Consider the following 17,741-nt stretch of genomic DNA (forward strand, 5'->3'; position numbering starts at 1 on the left):
TTCCTATACAGCAGAAATTAATACAACATTGTAAATCAACTATACTTCAATTTAAAAAATTACAGATCAAAAATTTAAAAAAAGAATATCTTCATAGGATCCAAATGTTTTTTATCAATTATTTCTCATTTTTCAATGTCATTAGAGAAGCCTAATGAGTCATTCAATTTGTTTGGAGGTGGGAACCACTCTAAAGGATCTAACCTCAGATTTCATAATAAAGATAAAAGCCAAACCTCTTTTCCTTTCCTCTAGTAAACATGCTGCCTTTGGGCAATCATCCCTCAGAAGTCAGTACTGGAAAATCCATACCGTATTTTTCATATGCAAAATGTTAATCTTGTTTACCAGTCACTTAAAGTATTTGTGTACTTTTTTTTCCCCTTAGTCTTTGTTCAGAAGTAGTCAAGCAAATATCAATCAGTAATAGTAAATACTCTGACCTTAAAAACCATTTTGGAAAATATGTTCACAAATGTTATTTCAACCAATAACCTCTGCACTCTGCACACACACAATTTTTTTTTAATTTACTTATTTTTTCATTGAAGGATAATTGCTTTACAGAAGGTTGTGGTTTTCTGTCAAATCTCAACATGAATCAGCCATAGGTACACATATGTCCCGTTCCTTTTCACCCTCCCTCCCACCCCACCGCTCTAGGCTGATACAGAGCCCTGTTTGTGCACTTAGTTTTCTAAACAAATATTTGCTTGTTTGTTGGGCCGTAGCAGGGGCTGCCCATGGCACGGGGGACCTTCCACATTCACGGCAGCACGTGGGGGCCTGGGTCGCAGCATGTCGGCCCTACCGCCCTGACCAGGGATCGCAGCTGGGTCCCTGAGAGCAGAGTCTTAGCCCCTGGACCACCGGGGAGGTCCCTGCAGTCAACTTTATAGAGGGTGTCTGTCTTCTTCCTCAAAGAGCACGGGCCCTGAGGACCGTTTTCACTGGATAAGCCGTTTTCTGGCTCAGCTATAACTGAGCATTATACTCCCTTCACAAGCATGCCGAGGTACCCTGGGTAGCTTCTCTTGTATTTCACTGTTCTTTATTTCATTCATTTATTTATTCAGTTCAATTGCATCTTTGATCAGAGTTAGAGTAAAAATTCAAGGCACTGTTATCAACAGGAGGAACAAGGACTTGTGTCTTTGGAATATGATTTTTTACTTTAAGCTTGATATTTTATGAGAGCACTGTTTCTCTCGCTTACACGCACTGCAGACTCGGAGATGCACACACCTGTAAGGGCGGTAAGCAGACAGTGTGGGCTGAGCCTCGGGCTGGAGGGACGGTGTTGGGCAGGTCCGTGTCCCATGAAGTCCCACTGGATTATACTTTGCGAGTGTGTGATTGCTCAGTCGTGTCTGACTCTTAGAGATCCCATAGACAGTAGCCCACCAGGCTCCTCTGTCCGTGGGATTCTCCAGACAAGAATACTGGAGTGGGTTGCCATGCCCTCCTCCAGGGGAACGATACTTTTGCAAAATAAATAATTTAAATATTTCTCCTTCTTACTTAGATAACACATCAGTGAGTACAATAATGTAGACTTGTTCGGATGGCCTGCCATGGGTCTTTTTGTAATTGCTTATTTGTTTTCCCAGTATACAGATATTCCAAATTTATTTCAACAAGCATCTTGACTTAATCATTTTTTTCATGATGCAAGTGAGTGTTCTGATTCAGGGAGACACGAATTCTACTTAACTAATAAAGCAAAAAATGTTGCAGTAGAAATTCATGGCCCTGTTTTGCATGTTTTGTAAGCTTGTAAATGCTTCCTTTTACTTTATAGTCCACAGACTAATGGGGTATTTGTAGGTATATTGGACTTTGATATCTTCGAGTGGGTTGTATTAAAATAATAACCATACAACATTTTCGTCTATTAAAAACATTTGGTTATATTCAATCTAGGATCTACATAAAACTACATATAATTTTTTAACAAAGAAAGAACAAGTAAACGGAAAAGTAAGGGAATTACAAGCAGGCAGAGGAACGAAAGACACGTGAGGACCGACAGAGAAGCCTCTCTCTAGCAGTCACAGGCCCCAGCAGAGAAATGCTGCTTTGTTTTCCGGGCAACTTACTACTGTTTGTGGTCGGTGAGCAGAATGAGGGCGTTCTTTGAACCAGCATGGTTATATCATAATATTAACAACCCTCTCAAAGCCAGGAGAGCTTCTTTTTTTTCTCTCCTTCTATGTGGCAGAGCTTCCCAGGTGGCACAGTGGTAAAGAATCTGCCTGCCCATGCAGGTTTGATCCCTGGAGAAGGAAATGACAGCCCACCCCAGTATTCTTGCCTGGGAAAGCCCATGCACAGAGGAACCTGGTGGGCTACAGTCCATGAGGTCACAAATAGTGGTCACACACACACACACACACACACACACGTGGTAGAACAGAATAAAAATGTTATTAGTAACAGATAGAAATCTCCAAACACTCCCAAGGTGCCCTTTCTGTTTATACTAAATCAAGGTGACCCCTGCACTGTTTATGCCTATTTTTTTTTCATTTGGATACTTACTCTTTCTATCCCACTCAACTACCTGACTTAGCGTCCACTGCTCAGTGAACATTACTTCTCTGAGCCTTAGCTTCCTGGGACTCCTGTAACCAGTCACCCCACGCAGGGTGGCTGACAACAACAGAAATGTATTAACCTCCAGGTCTGGCGGCCAGAGTCCAGACTCAAGGTGCTGGGGGTGGGGGCGCTCCTTTCTGAAGGGTCTCGGGGAGGACCTGTGCCCTGCCTGTCTCCCAGCTTCTGCTGATGGTCAGCAACCCGTGCCTTCCCTTGGCCGGGAGCCGCGTCCTTCTAACACGCCTCTGCAATCAGGCGGCCACCGCTGTGTCTGCTCTGTGACCCTACATCTGTGTCCAAACTCCCTCTCGTTCTTTGTTTTCAAGGTTTTGTTTTTGATGTGAACCCTTTTTAAGTCTTTGCTGAATTTGTTACAGTATGATTTCTGTTGGTTTTTTGGGGGTGGGGCACGAGGCATGTGGGATCTGAGCTCCCCAACTAGAGATCAAACCTGCACCCCTGCTTTGGAAGGCACAGTCCTAACCTCTGGACCTCCAGGGCAGCCTCTCCCTCTCCCTGTGGGACGCCAGTCCTCAGATAGAGGGCCATCCTAATCCAGCATGACCTCATCTTCACTTGACCGCATCTACAAAACCCTTCTTTCCAAGAGAGGTCACATTCGCAGGTACCAGATGTAAACAGACTTTGGAGATGTGTAAACACAGTCTAACATCCGGTGGTCGTCAAGTTCACTGAACAGTCCTGCATCCTTATCTTATCTGCTTTTGTCAGTGAAAACTTCTCAAAGAAGTTGCCTGTATGCCTTGAATCTACATTTAAAAAATCCCATTTGCTCCGGAATCTCTAATCAGAACTTTGTCCCTCCAGCTCCGTCAGAGCCCCCTCTTGTCAAGTCCAGCAAAGTTGCTAAACCCAACTAATGAACAACCTCAGTCACAACTGAGTTCTTCTTTTGTCTCTGAAGCCCTCCCTCTACTGGCCTCTGCAGCCCTGCTCTCAGGCTGGAGTTTCTGTCATCTCGCCAGTCTCTAGAGAGGGGCCCCCACCTGGGACGTGTCCTCTTCTATATCCACAGACGACTCCTAAGAGATTGCATCTAATTCTGTGGCTTTAAATCTTGGTTCCGTGTTGATAATTCGCAATCTTTATGTCTCCATCCTGACCTGTTTCCCTGATCTCCAGATTTATATAAACATCAGCCTTCTCCCCATCTCCACTAGATGTTTAATGGGCATCACAATTAAACTGCCCTCTTGACTTTGCCCCAGAATAAAATGTTGGAGCCAGCATTGGCTCACGTGTCCCTCCTGTTTATCCCTCAACTTTCTGCAAAGGATATGTAACTCCTTGCTAATTAATTCCACGGCTGCTTTGCTATTTCCGCTCATCATAAACATGTGTCTGAACCATTGCAGTAAGTTTCAGACCCATCTTCCTGCTTCTCCCTTGCCCCTACAATCTGTTTTTGTCACACCAGCTAAAGAAATTCGTGTAAACCAGAAGTAGTAGAATGCCACATCTTGGCTAAAAACCCTCCACGGCTTTAGCATCTCAAGGACCCAAATCCTTATCATCCTCACGTGCTCTCTGTGTCCTGGCTTTGCTGCTGCCTCTCTGATGTCATCTAACACTCAACCATTCTGCTCCCTCTGACCTGGGACCCACCATGAGGATGCCTTTACTGCTCCTTCAACAGGTCAAGGAGCGTTCCTGCTCAAGGGCTTCGTGTCTACTGCTCCCTCTGCCTGGGATGCTCTTCCCGTTCAGGTATTTGCATGGCCAGCTGTCTTATTCCTTGAGGTCTCTGCTCGTGTATCTCATCCTCTGAGAGGCTTGCCCTGTCTGTGTTAGCACCCACCCCACTCTCTGACCCTTAGGTGCCTTTGATCTCCTGCACGGTATTCATCATCTTTGCCGTATTATATCCTTAACTGTCTCTCTTCTATTTCTGCCTCCCCCTATTGCATTACACAGATCCGCTCGTGGTTTTTGCTGCTGTATCAACAAGACCCAGAAGAGTGGGCGACTTCGTAGACAGACAGTAGTACTGATGGGCTAGATGTCTCTTATTTCCACTCCAGGGAACGTGTGTTGGCCGCCTTGTTGGTTGTTTTTTTTTTTTTTTTTTTTTTTTTTTTTTTTATTTTATACTGGAGAACAGTTGATTAACAACGCTGGACTAGCCTCGGGTATCCAGCAAAGCGGTTCAGTTACACCTATACAAGCATCCATTCTTTTTCAAATTCTTTTCCCATTCAAGTTATTACAGAATATTTTTTTAAAGTTTTTACTTTTTTATTGGGGTATAGCAAATTAACAACGCGATAGTTTCACATGAACAGCGAAGAGACTCAGCCATCGATGCACATGTATCCATCCTCTTCCAAACTCCCCTCCCATCCAGGCTGCCATGTAACATTGAGCAGAGTTCCCTGTGCTGGACAGGAGGTCCTTGTTGGGTATCACTTCAAATACAGCAGGGTGGACATGTCCATCCCACTCTCCCAATCTATTCCTCCCACCCTTTGCCCTTGGTAACCCTAAATTAGTTCTCTAAGTCTGTGAGTGTTCCTGTTTTGTAAATAAGTTCACTAGTATCATTTTTTTAGATTCTGCATTTAAGTGATATCTTTGGCTATTTGTCTTTGGTGTAATTTTAAAATTGGGAAACCTCCCGCACAAAGACCCCAGCTAGAGGTTAACAGGAGCGGATCTGAGGCACTCATTTTGCTTCGCCTCCGATGAGACAGCCGGCCTGAGGCTCCCTGCTTCTTGCCCTGGACGCAGTCGGGCGGAACATATGTGGGCTATCACGGGCAGCAGCTGCCCAGTCCTTCCAGAAAACTGCTGTGCAAGCAGCCATCTCCCCGCGGCTCTCCTCTTTAATTGAATGAGAACCAGCAGGTGACCGGTGCCACGCAGGGGAATCAGACACACTCTCGGCTTGTCGCTGCATGAAGCTGGTGTGCAGCCTCTTAAGTGGAGTCCTGGATGCTTCTGGGGGCAGGGCACTTGGAGAGCTTCTTATTAGCATTATTTCTATGTGCTAGAGTCATGACTTTGAGACCAGTATTTTTACCTAAGATGCAGTTAAGATGGAGCGCCATGATGTTTTATGTGCTCAACTGTATAAAACCGGATCCTGCAACCTATCATTATGTATCCTACAATCCATTCTAAGAAAACGTTGCTACATCTTAAATACATTTTTGTCCTAATGTCAGTGACGAGCAATGATCAGAAAGTGGGCTGGGGAGCCCAGAAGAGCATACCGTGCCCACATATCATCTATTTGTTCTATGGGTGATGCATGTTCAATTGCCACCAAATGGCTAGAACTATAGAGAATTGGGAAAGTCTGTAGACGCAAAATGGGAGGAGTGTTAATTAAGTAGGAAAAGGTGAGCATTGCTGTGAATGTTCCACTAAGTCTCAAGCATTAGAAGAGCACTCAGGTTCAGGAGACCTTGGCTTTTACAGAGAATTAACAGGAAAGTCTCTGTTCTGAAGGAGGTCTGCTGAGTCCCACTCAAGTCAAATAGTCAGACACATTTCAATTTATAACTCAGAGACTCTCTTTATTCCATCCGTGTACAGTGACTAGCAAAGCAGGTTGTATATCGTGGGAAGAGAAATTTAGAAACCATTTACACTCAAATACAACAAAAGTACATAAAGCCAAGTAAAGCAAGTACCTAGATGAGAGATAAGAGTTTACATTAAGGCTTTCTTTTAATAAAATGTTTGAAAAATTAAAATAAATAACATAAACATTCTTTTATGCTACTTACTGAGAACATGCTTATTAACTTACTTCTGTTGAAGTATCATTGACTTACAATGCTGTGTTAGTTTCAGTATATACATATATGTGTATACATATATATATACATACATATACACACACATATTTATGTATACATGTATACACATGGGCTTCCCTTGTGGCTCAGCTGGTAAAGAATCCACCTGCAATGTGAGAGACCTGGGTTTGATCTCTGGGTTGGGAAGATCCCCTGGAGAAGGGAAAGGCTACCCACTCCAGTATTCTGGCCTGGAGAATTCCATGGACTGTATAGTCCATGGGGTCGAAAAGAATTAGACATGACTGAGTGACTTTGACAAACAATCAAAATATATACACACACATGTATATCTGTGTAAACACAGATCTATATACACATATACATTCTTTTTCAGATGATTTTCCCTTCTATGTTATTAGAAAATATTGAATATAGTTTCTTTTGCTATACCGTCCATGTTGTTTATTTAGTATATTTTATATATTTATATATGTTATTGTTTAGTTCCTAACTTGTGTCTGGCTCTGCGACCCCGTGAACTGTAGGCCGCTAGGCTCTGCTGTCCATAGGATTTCCAGGCAAGGATACTGGAGTGGGTTGCCATTTCCTTCTCCAGGGGATCTTCCCAACCCAGGGATCGAACCCATGTCTCCTGCATTGCAGGTGGATTCTTTACCACTGAACCACCTGGGAAGCCCATATTTATATTTAGTAGTGCATATGTGTTAGTCCCAAACTCCTGACTTACCCCTCTCCCCCACTGTCCCCTGCGGTAGCCATAAGTTTATTTTCTGTGTCTGAGAATACACTTATTTAGTTCCAAGTCTACACCATACAGGGCTTGCCAGGTGGCACTAGTGGTAAATAACTGGCCAATGCAGGGGGTGTAAGAGACATGGGTTCCATCCCTGGGTACGGAAGATCCGCTGGGGGAGGGCACGCGGCCCACCCCAGTATCCTTGCCCGGAAAAATCCACGGATAGAGGAGCCTGGCGGGCTTACAGTCCACAGGGTCATCAAGAGTCAGATACGACTGAAGTGACTTCACAGGCACGCACTACACCCTAAAACAAACCCTTGACAAAAACCATCAACAAAAGCTTAAGAGACATTACCAAAGAAAAGGAAGTATGTTGTTAGAGGGGCAAAAGGATAAAGGTATGTAACTGAAATAGACAACAGATTTGGGGAAAAATTAATTTTAATACAGTTCAGGATTTCTTCAAAGTTTTAATGCTCACAAAGCTTGAGTATCTGAAGGCGGGGGGTGGTGAGTGACTAGCAGAGATAACTGTTCCTCTGTAACCCCCAAACTTCCTCTGGCTGTCAAATAAAGTCATGTGCTTACCTAATGATCACCACAGCTCCACGCTTGTCTGAAACTTTGATCTTCATTGCTGTCTGCTGGCTTAAGGCTTACACCTTTGCTCTTAATAAAAGAAAAGAGAGCTACTTAACTAAATCTCCTCACCATTAAAAACAATTGGTTTTACAATCACTTTCAAGTCCCCTCAGAGAAAGCTGCTACAAAAAATATCTACTTTGATGTGTTGTGGGGCTTAATCAGACTTTCTAGAGTCAACAAATGGGAAGAGAAAAATCCAATAAAATACTTTAAAAAAATTGCGAGTCAGTTTGATAGAGTCTGAGTAGCCTGTTTGTGCACTTGGAGATCTGCCAGTATTAAATAGAATCCAGTTGGTATGGACTGAAGGATTCCTGGCAGCAAATCAGGACAGAAAATCTGACCAAATAATGTCTGCTCGAGTCAGTGACAACTAAAATCTGTTCCCTGGATGGTACTGCTGTGAGTAAATGGGCAGGTATTTTATTGAACCATGGATGTGTGAAAGAACATTGTCATGTCCATGTTCTAAAGAATCCAATTGAAAAAAAATCAGGGATTTTTCAATATCTATCATTTTTTTAATGAAGGGTGTCATCCTAGGAAAAAAAAAAAACTTAAAAAAAATGTAAGACCACATCCACATTTTTAAAAGTCAAGTTGAAAATTCCAGATGTGTTGAAAAGAAATATCACTCCTTCTGTGCCCCTGTTAATTTTCAGGAAAAGTCAAGCGATTGCGCCAAGCCAAAGAAGAAGCGATGGCAGAAACTGATCAGTACAGAATGCAGCGAGATGAGGAATTTCGACAGAAACAGGCTAAGGTGAGTAAAAGAGTCAGCACCAGCTTTTTTGCAGCATAGACTCTAAGGCATGAATATATTCATTAATAATAAGATATTGATTCTCCTAAGTGTCACACATAACGTTGGTATCGTTTAGTTGCAAAGCCGTGTCTGACTCTTTTACGACCCTATGGACTGTAGCCCTCCAGGCTCCTCTGTCCATGGGATTTCCCAGGCAAGAATACTGGAGTGGGTTGCCATTTCCTCCTCCAGGGGATCTTCCCCACCCAGGGATCAAACCTGTGTCTTCTGCGTTGGCAAGTGGATTTGTCACTGCTAAGCCACAAGGGAAGTCCATCATGCATGCTACCAGGAGAGAAAAATACAAGGGACGCAGGAAATAGAGTTCAACCAAGGCTAAATATGGGGCTTCTCTGGTAGCTCAGCTGGTAAAGAATCTGCCCACAACGCAGGAAGCCCTGGTTTGATTCCTGGGTCGGGAAGATCTGCTGGAGAAGGGATAGGCTGCCCACTCCAGTATTCTTGGGCTTCCCTGGTGGCTCAGCTGGTAAAGAATCCGCCTGCAATGCGGAAGACCTGGGTTGGGAAGATCCCCTGGACAAGGGAAAGGCCACCCACACCAGTATTCTGGCCTGGAGAATCCCATGGTCGTGGAATGAGTCGCAGAGTTGGACACGACTGATCAACTTTCACTTCACTTCAAGGCTGAATATCAAATAAAATCACTTTTTTTTTAAAGACTTTTTGATATGGATAGATCATTTTTAAAGTCTTTATAATTTGTTACAATATTGCTTCTCTTTGATGTTTTGGGGTTTTGGCCCTGAGTCATGTAGGATCTTAGCTCCCCAACCAGGGATCAAACCCATACCCCCCGCAATGGAAGACAGAATCCTAATCACTTGATCGCCAGGAAAGTCCCTCAAACAAATGTTACAAAATTACTGATTTTACATTTTCACTTCCAAGGCGTTTTGATTTGTCAGAGAAAGTATCAATCAGTAGTTATTATCTAACACAGTATAGGTTAAAAATCATGTTCTCAAATATACAAGTGAATGGAATTGGTTAAAGTATTATTCCTTCTATAGATTATCGACTAACATATTTAAGTAAGAAAAAAAAAAAATTTTTTTTTTCTTGTTGCTGTCTGTTGATGTTTACTAGTAGAATCAATAAAAAGTGTTGCACAGTGTTATGCAATGAGCTTATTAGGCCAAATTTCCTTTGGCAAACAAGATTTACAAATGATCCATGTAGATGTTGTTGTAAATTGTTGAAACATCTTCTGATTTTTCCTTATGATTTCCTTTGCCATTGGCTGACTTCATTCAACAAATCTTTTATTAAAATATTAAAAAGAGCTTTTTCCTACACTAGTATGTTTAAAATGTCTGCAGTTTACAGTAACAAATATAAGTGCATGAATTTTTCTGAGCTGACTGCAAACACAGACTAAAAGAAATGATTAAGTTCCATGTGCCATAACTAAAGTTTGTATGTTTTCTTTTTGCCTCAACAAAATTATAAATAAAGCTCTGTGTAGAAGCTGGACATTGCAAGGTGAACTACAAGCAGTCTGTAAATCTGTTTACAACTTTGATTTTCGAAGCATCTGGTGCAGAACTCATGTAGGATCAGGTACATTAGATCCTACGGTAGGAAAAACTTTTCCAAGGGACTATTTCTTAAAATAAAATGTCCTTTCTAGAATAAAGTGGGCAACTTAGCAAAAGCAACTCCTTCTTATCAATATTTGGAAAAAGAACTCAAAAGATTCCAGGAACACACATGTACACACACCCTCCATGGTTGGCCCTGGGAATCTTCCCAAACTGTCAGCTCTGAAAATGGCATCCACTTACGTTTTACTCTGAACTGCAGATATTCGGCAAATGCTAGGGTAGGAAACAGCATTGCTTTATATTTTCATGAAGGATTTATGGAGTGAAGCCAACTATTTGAAAAGGAAATCATAAGGAAATACCAGAAGTCTTGTTTGCAATAGACAACAAATCTACTTTGGCCATTTGTAACTTTTTTTTTTCCCACTACTTTTGTTGCTACTTGTTCTGTTCTAGCCATATGTCTCCTCATTTTTCCCCAGAAGAATTAAGTAGGCAGCTGCCACTGGGCCTTTGCATATGCTGTATCTATTCCGTGGATCTTCTTTAATATACATTCACCTCTCCTTGATCTCTATTTTGGTGTTAGCTCTTCTTATTGATCACCTTGCTTAAAATAATGTCTCTGGTTAAAAAAATATAATCTCCATTATAGTCAGAGCATTTATCACTACTGGATATACTATATATTTATTTATTTTTTTGCTTATTATTTATCTTTCCTCCTGGACTGTGAGCACCAAAGTGATGGTTCTTTGTTTTGTTCTCTGTTGCTTTCCTTGATATTGGAATAGCATTTGCTCCTCCATAAGTATCCAATGAATATTCACTGTACAAATGAATAACTGAGCATCTCTTCTATGACTTTTTCTTTTTGAGTTCTGTCATGTGTCTGTATATGCTTAGTCATATCTGACTCTCTGCGGCTTCAAGAACTGTAGCCCACCAGGCTCCTTCGTCAATGGAACGTTCTCAGCAAGAATATTGGGGTGGGTTGCCACTTCCCTCTCCAAAGGATCTTCCTGACCCAGAGATAAAATCTGCACTTCCTGCATTAGCAGGCAGATTCTTTACCTCTGTGTCACCTGGGAAGCCCATGACATATTAGGACCCAAAAAAAAGAAAATAACTATTCTTGATGCCAGTCAGCTTTTCAGATCTTGTGTGGGACATTTCTAACATACTCATTACTATTTTTTAAAGTATTTACAAAACTGACCATCATTTTAGAAAGTAGCTGGGTTTACTCCCTTGAAATATTATTTCTCCAGAAGAATCTCCTACAGTGTAAATCTGGCTCAGGATATTTATTCTCTGCATCAGAGAGTCATTAAAACTCCACATGGCTCTCATAATTAGAGCTCTAAGCCAATTTTACAGCTAGTTGATCAAAAGCTCACATAGAAAGGTCAGCATGTTTAGACCTCTGTTACCTCAAGTATATTGTAAACCACAAGCACGGATCTTCTCTCCTGGCATGACCCCCGTATGTCAGACAGAGAGCTAGGCCACTAAAGCTCATCATCATTAACCCAGGGCACGTAGGAGGTCTGGGAGGAGACCCAAGAAACCAGCTCTCTGCCTGTCGCTGGGGTTGCACCTTGCTGCTACTTTTTGGGGTTGCTTTTTAGCTCTTGCTAATGTATTTTCCAATTCCCCTGACTTATTAAGAGAAACAAGTACCCCAGTGTGGGCTGTATATCAGCGAATATCTTTATAACAAAGATTTACTGATCCCTTGCTATTTTCTTATTCCTTGTTTTACTTTACCGCTTGCTAAAATTTCATACCACTCAGCAAGGAAAAGGACCAAACTAGTAAAACAGGCAACAGCTTAGATGATTCTAGAAAGATGCTACACTGAGTGAGGGGAGTGAACATGAAAGTCTCTTGGTCATGTCCAGCTCTTGGTGACCCCATGGACTGTAGCCCCCCAGGCTCCTCTGTCCATGGAGTTCTCCAGGCCAGAATGTTGGAGTGGGTAGCCATTCCTATCTCCAGGGGATCTTCCCAACCCAGGAACAGAACCCAGGTCTCCTGCATTGCAGGCGGAATTTTTGTCATCTGAGCCACCAGGAAGTGAGACACGGCCATCATTTATACTGTATGATTCCATGTATATGGACACACAGTGTATACTCTATGATTCCATTTATAGGATATACTCAAAAAGACAAATCTCTAGTGATACAGTTGTTACTTCAACCATCCTGTAGGACCTTGGAAAAGTCCTACAAAATAGCATCTTCCAATGAGGAGAATAGTAGATTGCTACCATGGAAATATTAAATACTGTTAATGCCAGTAAAAGGGGGACTGACCATGCATCTAAACAAAAGACCTAAAAATGATTGCCCTGGTCATATTGAAGACTTTTATATCTTTACTATTTCTTCCTAAATTCATATCACGAAAATATTTTTGTTTCCTTGAAGCAGCTACAAATTGAAAATGCAAAACTGAACCTCTGTTACCCTTAAATTGAAACACAACTTACAAAGAAACGCATTGAATGTTGAAAGATTTCACCAACACTGTTGGTCATTAAGTTGTAAAGCTATATACAACAACACTAAAGGTTTGCAAATTCACAAGGAGAAGTCCTTCAACGGTAGCCTGTGACCAAATGCACTGCTGTGCATCACGTAATATCCACTTCTATTTTACACAGTGTCCCAGCTATTCAAGCAGCAGGCTTTGACCAGCCAGAGCAACAGAGCACAGGTAATGAGTTTCCTGTAACACCTGGTGACCCACTCACTGTCTTCCATTCAATGTGCTCATTGAGCATCTATTATGTGCCTGACAGCGTTTGAGGCAATTTAACTCATCAGTGGATGAGATAACCCTCACCCTGGTCCTTGTAGAGCTTGCATTCATTCATGTAACTCCTGTGTGGCTTAAACCAGCACTATCTTCAGATACAAACGGAATTCTTCCCAAGGAAAACCATTTAAAATGGTACATGGGGATCTCCCTGGTGGTCCAGTGGTTGAGACGTCACCTTCTGATGCAGGGGGGTCAGGTACCATCTCTGGTTGGGGATCTAAGATCCCACATGCCTCACGGCAGAAAAAAATAAAATAAAATAAAATAAAATGGAAGCAATACTGCAACAAGTCAATAAAGACTTTTAAAATTGTCCACATTAAATTCATCTTGATGTATGGCAGAAACCATCACAATACTGTAAAGTAATTATCCTCCAATTAAAAATAAAATTTAAAAAACTATAAAAAATCTTTTGAGAAATAAAATAAAGTGGTGTGTAGTGAGTCAAGGTATCATATTGTCTAGGAAATACTGCAGAAACTCAAATGATTGTGGAACAAATAAACTCAGAAATAATATGCTTACTTATACAGGATGAAATACAGGAGTTTGGGTTATTAAAAGGGTATTCCAACATTTCTGAAAGTTTAAGATGGATTATACAAATTTTAATGTGCAAGTAACACAGTGATAAATCATAATAATTATTACTAACATTTACTGATGACTTGCTCAGTGCTAAGCTTCTGTGCTAAACACCACTTCATAATAAACATCTTCAGAAAATTATGTTGTCTTAACAAAGCACATTAAGAATACACCTAATACGGGTAGCTGTCCCCTGTCATCCTGTCCCCACAACTGTCAGAAACGATGGTCATTCTCACACAGCTTCCAAGCACTTGAAGTGCAACTCGTCCAGATGAAGATATTCTAGAAATAAAACACACGCCGGGTTACAGGAACTTGCTCTTCCATCACTCAGTCATGTCCGACTCTCTGCGACCTCATGGACTGCAGCACCTCAGTCTCCCATCTCCTTCACTATCTCCCCAAGTTTGCTGAAATTCATGTCCATTGAGTCAGTGATGCCATCTCTCATCCTCTGTCACCCTCTTCTCCTCCTGCCCTCAATCTTTCCCAGCATCAGGGTCTTTTCCAGTGAATCGGCTCTTCTCATCAGGTGGCCAAAGGATTGGAGCTGCAACCTCAGCATCAGTCCTTCTAATGAATATTCAGGATTGATTTCCTCTAGGGTTAACTGGTTGGATCTCCTTGCTGACCAATGAACTCTCAAGAGTCTTCTCCAGCCCCACAATTCGAAAGCACCAATTCTTTGGCACTCAGCCTTCTGTATGGCCCAACTCTCACATCCACACATGACTACTGGAAAAACCATAGCATTGACTAGATGGACCTTTGTCAGCAAAGTGATGGCTTTGCTTTGTAATACATTGCCTAGGTTTGTCATGACAAACAATAATGCAAGAATTTTACATTTTACATTAAAATAATAGCATGGCTATATTGGGCTAGATACAAATATTGTTCAAGCTAATTTTTCCAATTTTTAAAATACAATTCTAGAAAATTTAAAATTACATTTATGGCTCACTTTGAGGGTATTACAATTCTGCAGGCTTTGCACTCATAAATCTGGTTGACTTTTTACAACAAACCCATCAAATAGGTTGTTACCTATTTGATGCTACCTCTCATTTAAAAAATAAAGATCCTAAGGCTGAGATGAAAATTTTCAAAGTCCAATGGGACAGCTGCAGTAATCCAGCCTAATAATAACTATTTTTAATACTTCTCCAAAGAAAAATAGGTAATATTGTAGTTTTATAACAGTGTGTCTTTTAAATTTTTCTCTACTTAAGACATTGAATTTAGTAATGGTAATTTTTTTTTTTTTTGAGTTTGGTATAAAATCCAATATTGGATTTAGAGGAAATTTTTAATTTTGGTAGAACTACTTTGGTAAGTAATTTTCTATTATTTTTCAACATCTTTGTAGCAAGGAAAATTCCATCCACATGTCTGTGCTTCTTGTGTATTCACTTATCAAAGTGCTATTTTATAAAAGCTATTTGATGTCTTAGAAGCTGTATCACTTCAAAATGATTTTGTTTGAACTAGTAAAACCCAGTTGACTGAACTATAAACAGAAAAGAACTTGAACCTGATGCCTCAGTGACATTTGATTTCAAGTTTGGGACCCAGAAAGATCACTCGGATTCTAGAATTTAGAACAGTCTAACAACCTTGAAGTGAAAGTCAATCATCAGTGGAGTCTCCTGGACTAAATTAAATGCATGCTTTCCCCAAACACTCGGGGAAGAAAAAACAAAAACCGGCTGTATCGCCTTCACAATTCCCTGCTCAAGAAAGGCTGGGTTTACAGAGGAGACCACTTAGGAGTTGACTGTTTGCTCTAGCAAAGGGTAACCTTACAAAGGGTTTCACCGCAGAATCTCTTTAAATTGGTAACTCCTTGGGTAAAATTATCTTTTTGCTTTTTCATACTGTTCATAGAAATTATATTTCAATCATATCATTACTTGACAGAGAAGCTAAGAGAGAGAGAGAGGAGACGATAGGAAATACTGATGATCACTGTTAATGAAAAAACAATCAGAAAGATAAGTTACAGTGAGTCTAAAGCTGTAATGGGACTAAACCAACATGTACAGGTCTTCTTCAGCTTACACTGGCCTTCATTTCTGGTAAACCCATGGCAGGTTGAAACTACTGAAGTCAAAAATGCATCGAATATACCTAATCTACCCATGGGCTTCCCAGGTAGCTCACTGTTAAAAAAAAAAAAAAAGATGTCAGTGCAGGAAACATGGGTTCAATCTCTGCATCGGGAAGATCCCCTGGAGGAGGAAATGGCAACCCACTCCAGTATCCTTGTCGGAGGAATCTGGTAGGCTATGGTCCATAGCATCGCAGAGAGTTGGACATGACTGAGTGTCTGAACACACACAATAAATGATGTATCTGGGCTTGTGAAGGTATCTTATGGGGCATATTGTGACTGTATATCCCTGAAAAGACAGATTTAAAGAGTTCAGATAATATATTTTAAAAACTCACAAACCAGCTATTTGCTCTTTAAAGACCAGCAATAATGGGTTTAATGATGTCTTTCAACTTTATTTGCCAGACTTTTAATTCAGAAAGTAGGACACAGGAACTCAGTGGAAACTATCGTAAATACATGAAAAAAACTTCTGAGCATGGTATTAATATAATGATTGTGAACTTGCCCTCAATTTGTACTGTGTGAAGGTCAACTTAGAAGTCACCTGCTGTGGCCAGCTTCCTTTTTTTTTTTTTTAATAGTTGATTTACAATATAGTTTCAGTTGTACAGCATAATGATTCAGCTTTGACCTTTTTTGCGGAGTATGTATTTTTTAGAAAAGTTTACCCATCCCACTCACAGCATTGGTGACTTTATCCATTCTCTGAGAAAATTCTGGAAAAAAAATGATAATCCAAACAGAATTTAACTTACAAAACAAGTAAATTTTAAAATGATGTATAGTGTAGTGAATTCTGTTTTCTTTTGGTAGATAATGGGCTCTCAGAGTAATGTCTTAGAAGAAATAGAAGTGCAAACCCTAGGGAAGATAAAAGAACTGCATGCAAGCTACAGCAAGTCCATGGAAAGTGTGATCAACGAGCTATTAAGCATCGTCTGTGACGTGAAACCAGAGATCCATGTCAACTACAGACTCACCAACTAAATGTGCATCTGACTGTTCAATAAAGACTGCTTTCATGCCCCCTGGTTGTTTATGGCTTCATGTTTGTATTAAGAGATTTGAAATGTACATCTTAAATTTACCACACATCTACAGATTTTCATGTGACGTAACTCACACACAAATACCGAATTTAAAAGCAAACCAACAAAAAAGTTGTCATAGCTTTCCTGGTAATAGGTGTGACCTTGTCTTCCAATTTGGAGTAAGCCAAGAATGCAGAGTTGACTTATTTTTGACACATGAGCAAAAACATGGATTTGGCCATTTTTTGTGGGTGTGGGTCTTTTTTTTTTTTTCTAATTTCTTCTCCTCTTTGTCAGTTTAGAAAATGTGTTCTTAGTTGTGGTTGTTAAAAGGTCATTTTTAAGGGAGATAGAACCATGACTCTGATATTGGTATAAAATTATTATATGTTAAGGATTTTATTTAACTCATTAATCAGTGAGGAAACCAGTAAGATGTTATCACTCGTTCAAAGAATAAGACCTTCCTAGATAGAAAGAGAGATGATAGACAGACAGACTCATACACACATACATACATGTATACAACATAAAGAGAAACGGGCTATATAACTATCCTCTCTGCCTCACCTCAACTATGCAAATATTCTTCTCTTTCAAGCAGAAATTAAAAAAAAAAAAAGACAGATGAGTTTCTAGCACACATGTTTAGGCTAAAAACAAAACAAAAAATCAAACAACAGAACAACAGCAACAATAAGACCTTACAGGAGAAATAGTAGGTTGGGGTGTATGATGACCTGAATGTTTGTCTTCCCCTCCCCCAAATCCACATGCAGAAATCTAATCCCCATTGTCATGGTGTTTGGAGGTAGAACCTTAGGAGATAATCAAGTCCTGAGGCTGGCACTCCTGTGAAAGGGATTAGCGGCATTATTGAAAGAAACCAGGACTCTCTTGGTGGTTCAGTGGATGAGAGCCCTCCGGCCAGTGTAGCGGACAAGCCTCGATCCCTGGTCCGGGAAGATTCCACATGCTGCAGAGCAACTAAGCCTGTGAGCTGCAACCCCCGACCCTGTGAGCCCAGA

The 17,741-nt window shown here is 40.8% G+C and overlaps 1 protein-coding gene across 1 annotated transcript in view; it reads left to right on the forward strand.

Moving 5' to 3' along the window:
- ATP6V1G3 (ATPase H+ transporting V1 subunit G3) overlaps positions 1–16,703 on the forward strand; it is a 20,801-nt gene extending 4,098 nt beyond the window's left edge. The window contains exons 2-3 of the mRNA XM_043485769.1: positions 8,433–8,533; positions 16,496–16,703. Of these exons, the coding sequence (XP_043341704.1) occupies positions 8,433–8,533; positions 16,496–16,669 (275 nt within the window). The 3' untranslated portion in view covers positions 16,670–16,703. The remainder of the gene's footprint in view (positions 1–8,432; positions 8,534–16,495) is intronic.
- The last annotated feature ends 1,038 nt before the right edge of the window (positions 16,704–17,741 follow it).

This window comes from Cervus canadensis, chromosome 13 (genome assembly GCF_019320065.1).
Source record: "Cervus canadensis isolate Bull #8, Minnesota chromosome 13, ASM1932006v1, whole genome shotgun sequence".
Classification (NCBI taxonomy): Eukaryota; Metazoa; Chordata; class Mammalia; order Artiodactyla; family Cervidae; genus Cervus; species Cervus canadensis.